The 14,149-nt window shown below is 45.1% G+C and overlaps 2 protein-coding genes across 6 annotated transcripts; one reads left to right on the top strand and one right to left on the bottom strand.

The window, feature by feature from the left end:
- Positions 1-836: 836 nt before the first annotated feature.
- Positions 837-3,182, top strand: TOMM22 (translocase of outer mitochondrial membrane 22). Its single transcript, XM_026072542.1, has 4 exons — positions 837-1,004; positions 1,087-1,205; positions 1,559-1,676; positions 2,483-3,182. Exons 1-4 carry the CDS (start codon positions 897-899, stop codon positions 2,555-2,557), a joined length of 420 nt encoding a protein of 139 aa, XP_025928327.1. The 5' UTR covers positions 837-896; the 3' UTR covers positions 2,558-3,182.
- Positions 3,183-3,945: 763 nt separating this feature from the next.
- On the bottom strand, positions 3,946-13,684 carry JOSD1 (Josephin domain containing 1). Of its 5 annotated transcripts, none has more exons than XM_026072538.1 (6): positions 13,615-13,684; positions 12,738-13,059; positions 12,231-12,418; positions 7,747-7,875; positions 7,434-7,628; positions 3,946-5,961 (listed from the first exon to the last, which is right to left on the bottom strand). In XM_026072538.1, exons 2-6 carry the CDS (start codon positions 12,771-12,773, stop codon positions 5,862-5,864), a joined length of 648 nt encoding a protein of 215 aa, XP_025928323.1. In that variant the 5' UTR covers positions 12,774-13,059; positions 13,615-13,684; the 3' UTR covers positions 3,946-5,861. The 5 variants fall into 5 exon arrangements, with proteins under 5 accessions (XP_025928323.1, XP_025928324.1, XP_025928325.1 ...); XM_026072539.1 differs by lacking the exon at positions 13,615-13,684 and adding an exon at positions 13,470-13,608; XM_026072540.1 differs by lacking the exon at positions 13,615-13,684 and adding an exon at positions 13,231-13,384.
- Positions 13,685-14,149: the final 465 nt, after the last annotated feature.

Below are 14,149 nucleotides of genomic sequence, written 5' to 3'. Positions count from 1 at the left end.
CACCTACTGCAGGACTGGTGTTTTAGCACCACAGCAAATTATGCCACGACACTGTTACTGAACACTCATATTTTTTCTCAGAGCAGTTTACTGTGTACCTTACTACTGTTCTTCAGCAATCTAGCTGTAGTTACTGTATTTTCTAAGAAGAACCTGACAAAATGCTCCCTTCCCTGTGAACAGCGGGATATACGTGAACAGATGATGGAGCAGATTCACTCTTAAGTGAGTGCAGTTAGTGACTTGGAGTTGCAACTCTTGCATAAAAGACCCGTGCTATTACTGTCAGTCCCCAAAGGTCTAGATTGATTGCTTCCTGGCTTCTGTGTTTAAAAATACAGGAAACTCTCCCCCCTACCCCAAAGGACAGTCTTTCCCTCTTGATATTTTTGTGTGTTTTTGTACAAACTGTTGGTTTTGCTTCTTGCCTTTGGCAAGCAGGATTCTGAAATTGCTTGTTCTCAAGGGTATTTGATACTTTATGTAAAAAGTTACATTAAAAAATACGGGTGTTTTGCTACGTTGCCACGGGTGTTCATTATATTTTCTATGAAGGACCATGCAGGGCGCCTGGTTACCCTGCCGGGGCGGCGCCCTGAGGCTCCGGCTGAGCTTAGGGTGCCGCCGGGCTCGACACCGCCTCGGCCTGTACAGGGGAACCATCTCCGCCCGCCCCGAAGAGTTTCCTGTGGGCACTGGCGCGGCGGAGCGGTGGAGGTGAGGGCCGGGGCACCGGGCGGCCGGGTTGCCGGGGCCGAGCCGCCCCGCGCCCTCCCGGCCGCCAGGGGGCGCTGCCTCTCCCCTCCCCGGGCGGGAGCACCGCCCCCTTCCGGTGCCGCGCGGCTGCACTTCCGGTGTGGCCGCCTGCGCGCCCCCGCCCCCCCGTGCTGGTGGTCATGGCTGCCGCTGCCTCCCTGTCCCCCGAGGAGCTGCTGCCCAAGGGCGGCTCGGGCAAGGCCGAGGAGCTGGAGGACGAGCTGGAGGAGGAGGATGACGACGAGGAGGTAGCGGGGCGGGCGGGCGGGGTGACCCTGGCGGGCGCGGCGGGCCGGGCCGGGCCTGACGCGGTGCCGCGTTGCCCCGCAGCTGGACGAGACGCTGGCGGAGCGGCTGTGGGGGCTCACGGAGATGTTCCCGGAGAGCGTCCGCTCGGCGGCCGGAGCCACCTTCGACCTCTCGGTGTCGGTAGCGCAGAAGATGTACAGGTGAGGGGGGCGGCTGCGGGCGGGACTCCGCGGGCAGAGGGTCCCGGAGGCGGTCGGGGGGAGCGGAGCGGGGCGGCTTGACCGCCGCCTCCTGCCGCTTTGCCCCTCGGTAGCGCAGTGCGGGGCGAGCAGGAAGGGCAGGGGCCGCGGTGCTCGTGCTGTAGCAGCACGGGCAAAACTGGTTGGGGCATCGAGGGTGGAGTTGTCGTGGGCGGTCCAAACCGGGATTTGGGAATGCACTTAGGGGAAGGCTCCTGTCTAAAGTGCAGAAAGAAGAAAAGGAAGAAGTCTAGCCCGCAAAAGGGGCAGCAGAGAAACCGAAGCTTATTTCTAGTGTGGTTTTTCCTCCCTAGATTCTCTAGGGCAGCTCTGTGGATTGGGACCACCTCCTTCATGATTCTGGTTCTTCCTGTCGTATTTGAAACTGAAAAGCTGCAGATGGAGCAACAGCAGCAGCTGCAGCAACGACAGGTGAGGCTAAAACACCAGAGCCCTCTTTAATTGCAGTTCAAGCTAATATTCTGGTTATCTATATGTCCTTGTACTTATCCAGTGTTCATGGAACTTTCTAAACAGAAAACCAAAAAGAGTGTAACTTGTCATGTGTTGCAATTGCATTCATCCCATTARATGTTCTGATTGGATCCTTCACTATACTAGAGAAAATGAAAGTCTGTTTTTACAGCTAATAATAGTCCACAAATGAAAGCATACATTCAGATGGTCAAAGGAAGGAAAGTTCCTGCTGTTCTCAGAAAGAGGTTCATCCAGAAAAAATGGAAATAAAGCCCTAGTGTGCTGCCTATGCCTTTTTTTCTTTGATCAGTTGATCAGTTAACACTGGTGCTGGACTTACCTGAAAAATAAATTAAAAAAAAAATGAGGTAGAGGCAAAAGGGGCTGGAGTGGGAGAGACCATCTTGCTGATTCACTGTGACAGACTATCTGCAGGCTCCGTCAAACACAAATTGCTTTTACTTGGTGTAAGTAGATGGTAGAGACTGCATACTGGCCTGATAAAGCCTATAGGCAATGCCCAAATATACCTGTTTTGCATTTGGTATGTTTAAGCCTTAAGCTGTTAGTTGTCATTGCAGAGAGAGAAGCGATATTGCTAAATACTATTTGTAACTGTTATATTTGTCATTTATTTAATCCCTGTAGCAGCGTGCTTCATATTTGCAGCTCTCTGACTAACTTTGGGAGTGGGAGGGCAGCAAGTGCAGTCATTGTTTATCTTTGTAGCTCCTTAACTGACTTGACTATTTTTCTTACAGATTCTATTAGGGCCCAACACAGGGCTGTCTGGGGGAATGCCAGGGGCCTTGCCTCCATTTCCTGGAAAAATCTAATTTGCAGAAACTGCACTGGATTTGTATCATGTGGGAAGACCTTGAGATTATGATATATTGAACTGTTGATTTGTTGGGCCAGGGCATTTTTGTTTGTTTTTATTTTTGGCTGTACTTTGGGACATTGACCTATTCATAATGTAGAGGGAAGTCCCCTCTCTGGACCTGTTGATGGCTCCCATCTGCGTTCTTCCCCTGTAGAAGTCATGAGTCTTTTCTTTTATTTGATCAGTATGCCATAACCAGTTACAAAGACTTGAAATCAGGGAGTTCCTCTTCTGGACTCCTGTCCACCCAAAAAAACCATCCTGGGGCACAAGTCAGGCTTCAAAAGTCATCAATCAAAAGAAAATCCTTTCTGGGTAGCACAAAGCCTAAGGACATCAGTGATCGAACAAGGAGTGAGTTTCCCCACAGAGGAAGCAAAGGAGGAGGGATTGCAGGTATCTGTGCCTGTGGAGAAAATTCTCTGGGAAGACTTGTGTGCAAATACTTTCACTGCAATTTGTTGTGTGTGTGAGTACCAAAGGAGCAGCACACTGGCTTAAAGAAGATCACATCTATGCTGATCCTATGCGTTGTTTTTTTTTGTATTGAATATTAAATAAATTCAACCCAAAGAGTGTGTGGTTTTAATAGATGTCCCTTAGAGAGGCTGAGAAAGAGCTGCTAAAGCTTTGCTGGTAGATGCCCTTCAGTCTTGCACGTATCTTGGCTAGGGGGGTAGGTGTAGAAGGAGGACCTAACACTACTTTATCACTTACAGATGGCTGAAAAAAACAGGATGACTTAAGGGAGTTCAGGGTAGTGACAGAGAATATGGTCTGGCACCTCTTTAATGATTCTGCCTCAGTATCAGTGACCAAGTTTCAGGGTTCAGAAAGGTTTCAGTTTTATAACCAAAGAAAAAAAATTTATTTTTCCTTTACATACTTTGTTACAGAACAATTCAGTTGAACATACAGAAGTGATAGGACATTTATATGGAAACTTTTTTCCATTTTTAATATTTGGTTAAACAAAATACATCTCTGTAAACAAACCCAGATAAGGCTCTAACAAAACCAAATAAGCAAGAAAACAAACATGGGCTTTCCCACTCCCAAGCAGTGGGACTGGACTGTTTTGCCCACCCTCTCTGTCACTGCAGCCTTGCTTCCCAGTGGGATGTGATCATACAGTTTCCCTTTACCTGAGCAGCTGGATCACAGTATTTTCCCCCACAGGAAAGGTGCTGACATACAAGGAGAGGAAAGTAGCCCCAGAATATTTTAAAACATTTGCATATTGTGCACTGATCCATTGGCTTGCAGTTTTCATGCAAACAGGGTTTCTCCAAAGTGCGCTTTAATCAACATAGAAAATGTTGCTGTTGAGATTCATTTTTYTCCTTCCCCTCTTGAAGAAATGGCTCCAAGTCATGAGCAGAATGCCTACAGACTTTGCATTCTGCTTGTAGAGTGTTTAAAAATTTTGCCAGCTGGTATTGGTCATTGGAATGTGTTAAGAAATAGGACTTCTTATAGAAATGTTAGGTTTTTAAAATGTAAGAGCCATTTGCCCTTGTCTTCAGGAGGCTGTGCTCAAAAGACTGCAAAATGGTGCTTGCAGGATGTCCAGGAGTCAGCATACACCATCATTGTCCTGTTGTCATATGGCCTGTTTTCTGTTAAGGTCCGATTTTGGTGGTCTCTCATTCAGCTTCAAACACCTGTTCACGCTTTGCTGAGCTTTCAAAATAACTGAGAAAAAGTAGTTAAAGCCCACCACCCTCCTTTCAAAGGCTCAAACACCAGTAAGGGCAGTTTCGCACACAGTGGAGCAGGATCCCTCAGCTCCATCACTTTTCAGATATTACCATTTAAAAGAGAGGACATCAGATGTCTAAGGGAGGGAACAAACAGCCAGGAAGTGCTAAACACGTGAATTCCATTCTAACTTCAGCATTTCCTCATTCTGCTGTGGAAGGAATAACTGAACTAGAGATCACCCAGGTTACAGGGAAACACCTGATAGAGTTTCCTGTTACAGTCTCCCTGTCTAGTCACTTTTCCCTGCAGGAAGGAGAGGAGGAAAAAGTGATTCAGCCATTAATGGAATGTTTGTCAGTCAACATTAAGAACTTGGTTCAGCTACCATGCCAGAGCGTCTCTAATGCCTGAAGATTCAGGTTGGACCCTGTGCATCTCCCACATTAGCTGCTAGTAACTATAAAAAGGGAGAAAGTGCCCATTATAAAGGCTTCCATCCTCAGCCAATTTTTCTTCAGAACTTTAGCTCATTAGCAGAAGAGCCTCCTTTTGAGCCATTTTGTGTGACATTAGCAACTGTGGGCTAGACTTCTGGAAAGAGGGAAATAAAAGGGAATGACTTYCTCTTAAATCCCCCTCAGTTTTATTCCTCTCTCCAAGCAACCCCTAAACTACTGGGTGACCATGCAGAAAACCAAAATAGCATCAGATGTTAAAAGGAAAGAAAACTCCCAACACTGCACAAAGAAACCCAAGCAGGCTACAGCCTCTCAGTTTAGAAACCTGATATTCCTCAATTAGCCTGTGCTTACTGTTTCCACATTGCTTTCGCCAGCCACGTATTGCCAAACAACCACTCAGCTACATACCTAAATCCCTGGAGACACTGTGGAAGAATCCTCCAGCTACCCAAAGAATTTCTTGAAAGATGACACTGTTTTTGTTATTGTCTTCTAATTCTTGGCACAAACCATCCCAACGAAGCAGAGGGTTGTGCTGAGCACCGTACTATTCCTAGTGTTTGAGAGTGTCCTGAGAGACCCTTACAAATTGCAAATGTCTTCACAACTACTGTTTTGGAGGGAGAGACTTGTGAAGACGAGATAGGGTGCTTGGCCCTGCTTCTCCCCTAGACACATTCCAGCCAGAGCAGCTTGTGAGAGCTCCGGAGGGAGCAGTGTCTGACCACACACAACCTTGAAAGGCATTGGGGGGGGGGGGAACCAGCAAGTTCCAGACATCTTTCTTTGCCTCAAAGCCCAGTTTGGAAGAGCACACCGCATTCTAGTTAGCTTAAGAGCATGCAGCTCATTTGCCTTTGCAATTAAAGTGATTGGCTTCCAGTTTCCTCCACTCTGCCTTTAATTCTTCCCTTCCCCCCCACCTCCCCCAGTATCCTATGTCACTGCCCTATTGCACCAAGAAGAAAGAAGAGAGCCCAACAAAAGCAAGTTCCAGAAGAGAAGACTGGGGGCACCCATTATCCAGGTTACAGGATGTCAGGAGTTTGGTAAGGGGGAAGAGCTGTAGTGAGAGGACAGAGGTGGTCCAGGTCACACGTCAGCTCTCCAGCTCTGATGTGCTTCCACCTCCTCTGGCACCACCAGCAGAAGTTCACAGTTCTTTCCTCTCAGCTGGTGTTTCAAAAATTTCCTATGGGAATGAGAAACAGAAATAAGCACTATTGAATGTAGAGCTTTGTCGTCAACAACAACAACAACTTTTCAAGGCTCATGTTTGCTAACTATGCAAACATGACAAGAAATGGGAGAGAACCCCCCCCCCCCCACACACACAGTCTTTTAGTTATTTTTGGACAACAAACACATTAAACTCTCTCCGGTGGATCCAAAACACTTCCACTCAGCAAGTTATTGCAGAATGAGATGGACATGATCTTAACCTCCTTAACTGAGAGAAAATTATATAGTTGTCACTTTCCAATTTTTCAAGGACATTTTTTTCCTTTGAGGTGACAAAAATAGAACGGAATTTAGAAGCTCAATTTCTTCAGGTCTCCAAGTTAAAGAACCCCACTGCATTTCAAAATAATTCCAACCAGTCTGGAACACTTGTGAGAAAAACATCATCATTTAGATGTTCTTATCACAGATAGCAGCAGCAGCAGCACATGACCTGGGATTTGAATTGGTTCTGCAGTGCCTCTTTGCCTGTAAGCTTTTTCCAATAGCAAACTTGGATTATCTTCAATAATTATGAAAGTCAAATCTAAAATTTTTCCAGTATCTTTCAGCCCAGATTTCTAAAATTTTCTATAAAGAAAGTCTTTATTTATTGCTGAAAAGCAGAGCACCCAGGAAAAAATCCATCAACAGCTATGCAGATTAAAGAATCATATTACTTTATCCCAGAAGTTCACAACAGGGTTGCATTCACTTTGCCATGACTTTAATGGCACGATAGGCTCTGCAAATATTGCTCATGTGCAACCCCTATGTTAGAACAAGCCTGTTCGAGACAGCAAAGCTGCTAGTGTACTTTAGAAGGAGATGGGATGAAGTTAAACAACAACTAGGAGTAGGTTAGCTTTTACAATCAAAGCAAGTTATATCAGCAATCCTGTGTTAAGATTGAAGGAGAAAGTGGAGTCAAGCAAGAAGTGCAACGTACACTTATATAGGCAAACAATTCCTAGCAAGCAGCTTTTACTGCTGTCAAGAATAAGGCTACACTTTTAATGTGGAAGGATTTTTATTGGGAACACACACACATCACTACCAAAGAGGCAAAGGCTTGCTGGTAATATCACATTTGACAGTGAGAGGCAGCTCATCTAGTTGCAGCTGTCACTCACTAATATCAGACTCAGCCTCTACATCCATTGCTAGTGACAGAGCCAGCCATGTAAAGATGAAGTCAGGCTCTGCTGAGCTCTCAGAGTGTACTGGCTGAAGCATTTCTCTACCTTCACACAAAAGGGGTGTAAGCCTAAGTGGGGGCACAGGAATCTTACTACTCTCATTAACCTTTGCTATCAGAGTTCAACCATAGAAGTTTCAAGCGCTAGCTGTTTAAGGACAGATTCTCCACCTCTAACAGAGAAGGATTTGAGGAAGGCTAGGATAAAAAGAAAAGAAAAAGAAGAAAAGAAAAAGAAAATCTACCTGAGCTCACTTTCGCCTCCAATCCACTCGGGCACCTTGAGTTTGGAGTCGAGGTTGTAGTAGGTGCCTCCCACCTCCCGGACACAGATCCAGTGCTGTCGCTTGAGGGGGAGCTTCAAGGGACCCCAGCAAAGGCTGGAGGGCAGATTCATGATGAAGCCCATCACATTAGACAGGGCAATGACATTAACATCTCTGAAAGAGCAGAGAAAACAGACAATGGTAAGATTATATTTTGGTACTTTAACAGCATCGCTTACTCATTTTATGAACAGCGTCTCTGGAACTACCCAGATGCACCATTTCTCAATACCTGCGCTTGTCCCACCAAACTGCTTCATAGCCTTTGGTCTGAAGCGCTGCCATGATTACGTTCACGTCATAGTTGCCATTTCCCAGCATGCTCTTCTTGTGTGGTGTCACCATGGTGTTGGGAGACAGCCTGCGAACAGAACAAGAGAGACTGCTACAGCAGGTGCTTATGGAACCTATACTCCAATTTCACCTCCCTGTCAGTTCCAAAGTTAGAAGGGGCTATTTGCTGTATCAATAACTCAGAGCCTGTTTTCAGGTTTTTCGTTTGTTTGTTTTAAAAAACATGAACTATTCCATTTCTCCCTTATCCCCAAGGCAAAGAGGCTGAAAGGGCTAAATAATGCATTAAGAACAACTTTGATGTATGAAACCTCTAAAGATCCTAGCTTTGATGTGAAAGAGACTGCAAAACAGAAAGCTTTTTTCCTCTGGAACTGGTGCTTCTGAATTGATGCTTCAATTATTTTTTCCTCAATTCATGGTTGTAGTAAATGCCAGTTTGCCATTCAGAATAACAGATATTACAATTTGAAGAGTTTAATAGTCAGTATCGGTCTTTAAGACTGGATGAGATCATAAAAGCCAGTGTAGCCTGGCTGCAGAAAAAATTGGGTGTCCCCACCCAAAGTATTAAGTACAAGTATTAGACACAGCTTTGTAAAGCATTGCCATTGCTATAAAATAATAAAACCCATTGGTATAGGTAACTTAACAGCTAACCTTATTGCAAACAAATCTTCTAAGTTTTTATTCAGAAGCTTGCCTAGACATCACTTGCATTACTGTAGCATCTAAAAATCCAGAATCACAATCCATCCAGTTACATTCAAAAATATAGGATGCAGTTGTTGCATAAATGTGGATAATGGATGCAAGACATAATACAGACATACAGCAAAAACTTAGTCATTTGTATTGTTTTATGTTTTTCCCAAGAAATTTTTTAAGGGGAGGAAATGAAGGGGTGAGTTATTATGGAGAAAAAGAAAAAAAAAAGACAAATAGGCTTCAACAGCTAGAAGAACAAGCATAGAGGGAAACTGGGAGGGCAAAACAGCAATGTCATACAATGCCAAACTGAAGAAAGTCAATCCTAAGATCACTTCTGTTGAGATGCACTGCTCTTTCGATTGGCAAGGGTTCCATTAGCTCTGCTAACACAAAGTTAAAATGTTTCATGTCACTCAGACATCCATGTTTCATCTGCCTCTCCCTCACATTAGCTCTGTCCCTCAAAACTCCTGATATTCCTGCATGCTATTTGCTCGGCCTTTAGCTGCCTTTAGCAAATTGCACATTCTGCAGGCAAGTTTTGTTCAGTGAAAATACCTCAGCCCTTCTGCATTCCCCTCCTGATAGCATAAGGCATTTGACAAAAAGAAGAAAGAAGCAAATTTTTGAGTAGGGGGTTTCAGATCAACAAGGGCTAAAAAACGGTAACTTGTTGCATTAGCCAAGAGTTTTCTGGCAGTTGAGTAGACTGCAGCAAACCAGTTTGAGAGGTGACTTAACTGCAGAAGGGAGAGGAGTCTGAAACAATGGGGTAACATAAAAGGCTATTAATATCCACCACTGCGCACTTCTGAGTGAGGCAGAGAACCAGGGATTCCCATCTCCAAATCTCTGCTTTATTTTACTAATCAGAGATGCTACTGTACCTTGTCACAGTGCTTCCAGTATCTCCATAAAGCAAGATCACTCAACTCCAACTAGTTCCTCAAGAACACTGCCTCAAACTATTAACTCTCATGAGTGCTAGTGAGCTACAACAAGTTTTCTAATTGACAGAGCCCTTTGGGTTGCACAAGCACCCTCTTGTGGCACAGTTTTCCAGAGAAAAGCTTATCTGAGAGCTGAAAGAATGCATTTATCTTTGTTCTTTCCCATAGCTTTTAGAGCTCCAGAGCCATAGAAATGCAGCAAAGAAGTGAGCAGAGGCAATAAACTCAAAGAGCTGTTACTTGTGAGCAAACTTTCATCAAGAATTGCCTGCACATTTATACTTGCAGACACCTAAATAAAATGCACAATCACCAAGAACAATTGGAGGGATTCTGATCACACAAGGAACTAAGTTGCCTTCCCAAAATTAATTTCATATCTAGAGACTAAACTGAGAAAGTAAGATTGACAAGTTAGATAAAATCCCAGGCAGTAATCCTACTGCGCTAAGTCAGAAACTTTTGTCAGCATATTGCCTTAGTGGAATGAGCTCTGACATTCCAATATACAGTTGTCTTGCCCAATCAGGTCTCAACACACAGACTCAAATAAAGTGAAGAGATTTTGTTTGCATGTTCCCAACGTTACATAGAGTTGCAAACAAACAATTTTGCTTCCTGGAAAAAAAAGCCAAAGGAACTTCAAAAAGATATTTCTTGTATTAGACAGAGGAAAGAAGAAAGGGAGAGCTATAAAGTCAGAGGAGAGTTTGGACAAAGTTTTGGCGCACATCATGATGATGATCAGACTACACTGGCATTATGCAGCAGGATGCAGCGAAGGGGGAAATTAATGATTAAGCAATGTAGTTCAATTATTCAAGGGACATGGTCAAAGTTACAGAAAGCTTAAACTTATTTGTGATTCCATTACCTTCTCAACACCAGGTTTACAATCCCACTTCCCAACAATTTTGTAGCTTACTAAAAAAGTATTCATCAATCCTTTATCAAATTCATTAACACAGAGACCAAGATAAAAGACAGGAGAGACATATGGAAATTGACATATAAAGGGTAGCTAAGTCCACCCTAATCAAAGGCAAGTCAAAGAACTAAATACAAGACAATCTAAGATAGACGCAATAGATGCAAAGATAATGGAAGTTTTTATCCATAGTTTATAGTTCATCCTTTTCTGAGAGAAATTGCTATATTGCTTTCAGTTGCTTCAACTATTGCTTTCAACTCCTGCAGGTTGAATAAATCCATATATCTTGATCTGAATAATAAGGTGGAACAATACCAGTCTGGAATGAAAGACAAGTTTTTCCTTCTAAGGCAAGAGGTCTCACAAGGTTAACATCCGACTCTTTCTGAGAAGTTTCACTTCAAAGCTGCAAACTAATTCTGTCTCACCAAACTGAATGAAAACCACCTAATTAGACCATCACACTATTTCTACCACATGAACTGACTTTGCTTGAGGCCAATAGAAATCTATCTGTGATTAAGTTTCTGACAATTGCTACTCTGGAACAAAACCATAAAGTCTTTACACTAGCCACAGCTCAAAGCATAAACAGACATTTAATTTACAATGCTATTGTAAACAGCATTTCAATTTATTATTTGAAGTTGTCCATCGCTACATTTCTTTTGCCAAAGAAAGGAAAGCATGTACTTGATGAGTCAAGTACCAATTCCATAAATCCACTGATTTTCAGGACAGCAACTAGAGGCAAACAGCTTCCAACTTATCAATATAGAACAGTGTGAATGCATTGTCCAACAGTATCTGTGAATACTGCAAACTTTGATCAATGGCAGAAAGACCTTGTAGCATAACTGCTGTCATGAAGCACAATTTCCTACRTCACAAGCACAATATGCTGTCAAATGCTGGTAATGCCAGTAATGCGTATTCAGTCTAACTTAGATGATAATTATAATATCTGCACATTGAGGATCAGAGGAGACTCCATTTCCTATTTGATTACTTTGCTTCACCAATGAAGGGTCATGAGAATTTTCAAGGGCATGTTCAGGAGAATTTCCACAGAAGTGTAGAAACAGCTTAGCAGAACAAACTATTCTACTGACTACATTAGATCATTTACATTTAACTCAGTAAAACTTAAAAAAATGTTTTTTGAAATTTCTAACAATGCCACAGAAAACAGGGATCTAGCTACTGAAATTAAATCCAGTTTGCCAGAGTACACATGATCTCAGTACATGAAAAACATAATACTAGAAGAACTTCACTTAATTACTTGAATAAGGAGTCACTCACTTGGCAGAGCTCCTAATTTCCAGCAACTTAGGGTGTTGTGGTACTACCTCAAGAAGTTTTATGATGACCTATTTGTCATTCCTGCCACCTTAACTCTCTCAAGCCAATACCAAGACACATTATTAATATCAAAATAACATACCTACATCAGGCAGGGGCAAAAACATGGAAGTCAGGTGCAAGACACATTGGGGGGGGTGGGCAAGAAAGCAACAGTGCTATCACATGAGAGTGTATGCAAAAAGCTCTGTTATCCAAAACTGGTAGCCTGAATAATTTGAGAAACAACTGAAAAGAAAGAGGGAGAGGGCAAGGATCTCTGCATGGAAAATGAAACAAAACAATAAAACCACCACACAACACTTTTTAAAGACAGAACAAGAAAGAGCTACATTCAGTTCAAAGCCATGACACACTCTGAACACCTCCTTTGCTCTACTCCTCTGCCAAAATAAGATCTGAATACTCCTCCAAGCAATAGAGCACAAGGGGAAGCTAACATCGTCAGCGCAGAGAGTATCCTACCTCTGAAAAATCTCCTGCAGGGTTTCCCTAGTGAAGGCGTTGCTGTCCTGGAAGACATTGTTGAGGGCATGGAGGGCACACAGCTCCCTACGTTGTTTCTCATGGTAAATACATAGTGGTGGTAGCTGGGGTGGTTCTGGTGATTCTGATTTAGTCTTGTCACCTTTCCATGGCACGCAACTCATTTTCTCATAGGGTGGATGGAGAGAAGGTGGTGAGAAATGAAGGAGTCTGAAGTTTCTTCCTCCACAGTCACAAAAGCAGCCCACTGCCCCTTTCTTTTGTAGGCTAGTGCTGCTTCCAGCTCAGAAACCCTCCTCTTGTGCTTCAGTTTATTCAGTAATTGTCTCTGATGGCTGGTTTTAAAAATCACATAAAGATCTGCAACATATTTTCCCTCCCTCCTCCCATACCCCATAAAATGTAATATTTCCCTCCCACCCCACCCCCCAATGAAAAAAAAAATATATATATCAAAAGATATGAATCCCCTTAGTCTCAAGGTACCAGCTGGAATTTGTCACATCGTTCCTTTTCTTCCATCTCCTTTGGTCTATAGTGCCACTGAAAGGGTATCCAGAGCAGGTAACAAAAAGAGGCCCACCCCCACAGTGCCAAAGCAGAGAAGGTGAAGCCAGCTTCTGATGCTGCCTGTAGGAGCACAGGGACCTTAAGGATTTATTAATTGCATTCCTCCCTTCCTTTGGGAGTGATTGAATCCAGACAAGATGCCAACGGCTTGGGAAAGGAAACTGCCTCTTGCTAGGCCACAGAAAAAAACAGGTCCAGGCTCCAGGGAAGACAATTCTTCGCAAGTCACCCTGTACTCCTGACAAAGGGAAGTCTCCATTAGCAATAAAAAGAACCAGCACAAAGCCCGTCGGGGTGAGGAGAGGGCAAGAGGCTGGCAAAAGAGCAATGAAATAAACCCAAAGGCCCGCCTTACACCTTCCTACCCCAGTCCTCCCCACCCCTCGCCTGCACAAGAACAACAACAAACCCGAGACACAGCCGCTTGCCAAAGCTCCTGCAAAGTCCCAGCACTCCCCGTCGGGCAGCCTCTTCCTCAGCAACCTTCCTCCCTGCCAACACGCACGGTCCCGTCTCCTTCGCCCCCCGCTTTCCCGTTTCTTACCCCGCGGCTCACGCAGGAGCGGCCCCCGATTCCGCCTCCCCCCCACATACGCACACAAGCGCCACGCACACCCCCCACCCCAGGCCCGGCCCGTAGGATCTCACAGAGCGCTGCCAGGGCGAAGAGAGGCCGGCGGAGGCAGGCAGCAGAGGGAGGGGGAGCCCACCCTTCCCCCCTCAGAAGGGAGGGAGCGGAGCAGCCCGGCGCGGCCCAACGGCCCCAACGGCCCGGCCCGCCCCACCGACTCACCCTAAGCCCCGGCCTCCCCACACCAACAGCCGCCCAGGCGCCCGCGCATGCGCAACCGCGCCCCGCTCGCTCCGCTCTTACATCCCCCCCTCCCCGCCCCGTAACCCTCCTCCTTCCCCCCCCTCCCCGCGCAGGGCGCGTGCCCCCGGGTCCGCCCCGCACGCGCCGACGTCGCGCGCGCGCCCGCCGCCGCGTGACGTCACCGGCAGCGCTGTCAGCGCGGCGTGCTGGGGCGGGGGGGAAGGGGGAGAGGGGCTTTTTTGTTCTTTGTTTTTTTTTTTTCCCCCTACCGAAAGGCCCTGGGATGCCAACGGGACGAGTTCACGCCTAAAAACCATAGCCAGGATTTGCGTTCCCCCGAATGGCCTCGGAGCTGGAAGAATTGTGAAAACACGGGCTATTTCATCGATTGCATGCTTAATTTCGCTCGTGAAACCGCAAAGAGAGTAAAAAGCAGCAGGATGGGCTTGCTAACGAGGCACCAATCCATCGGCAAGATGTGCTGTGTTTAGCTGGATATGATACTGGCATGCAA

Source organism: Apteryx rowi, unplaced genomic scaffold (assembly GCF_003343035.1).
Source record: "Apteryx rowi isolate R43461 unplaced genomic scaffold, aptRow1 scaffold_343, whole genome shotgun sequence".
Classification (NCBI taxonomy): Eukaryota; Metazoa; Chordata; class Aves; order Apterygiformes; family Apterygidae; genus Apteryx; species Apteryx rowi.
The sequence above is the reverse complement of the archived record's forward strand: the minus strand, read 5'-3'. Positions and strand labels throughout refer to the sequence as shown.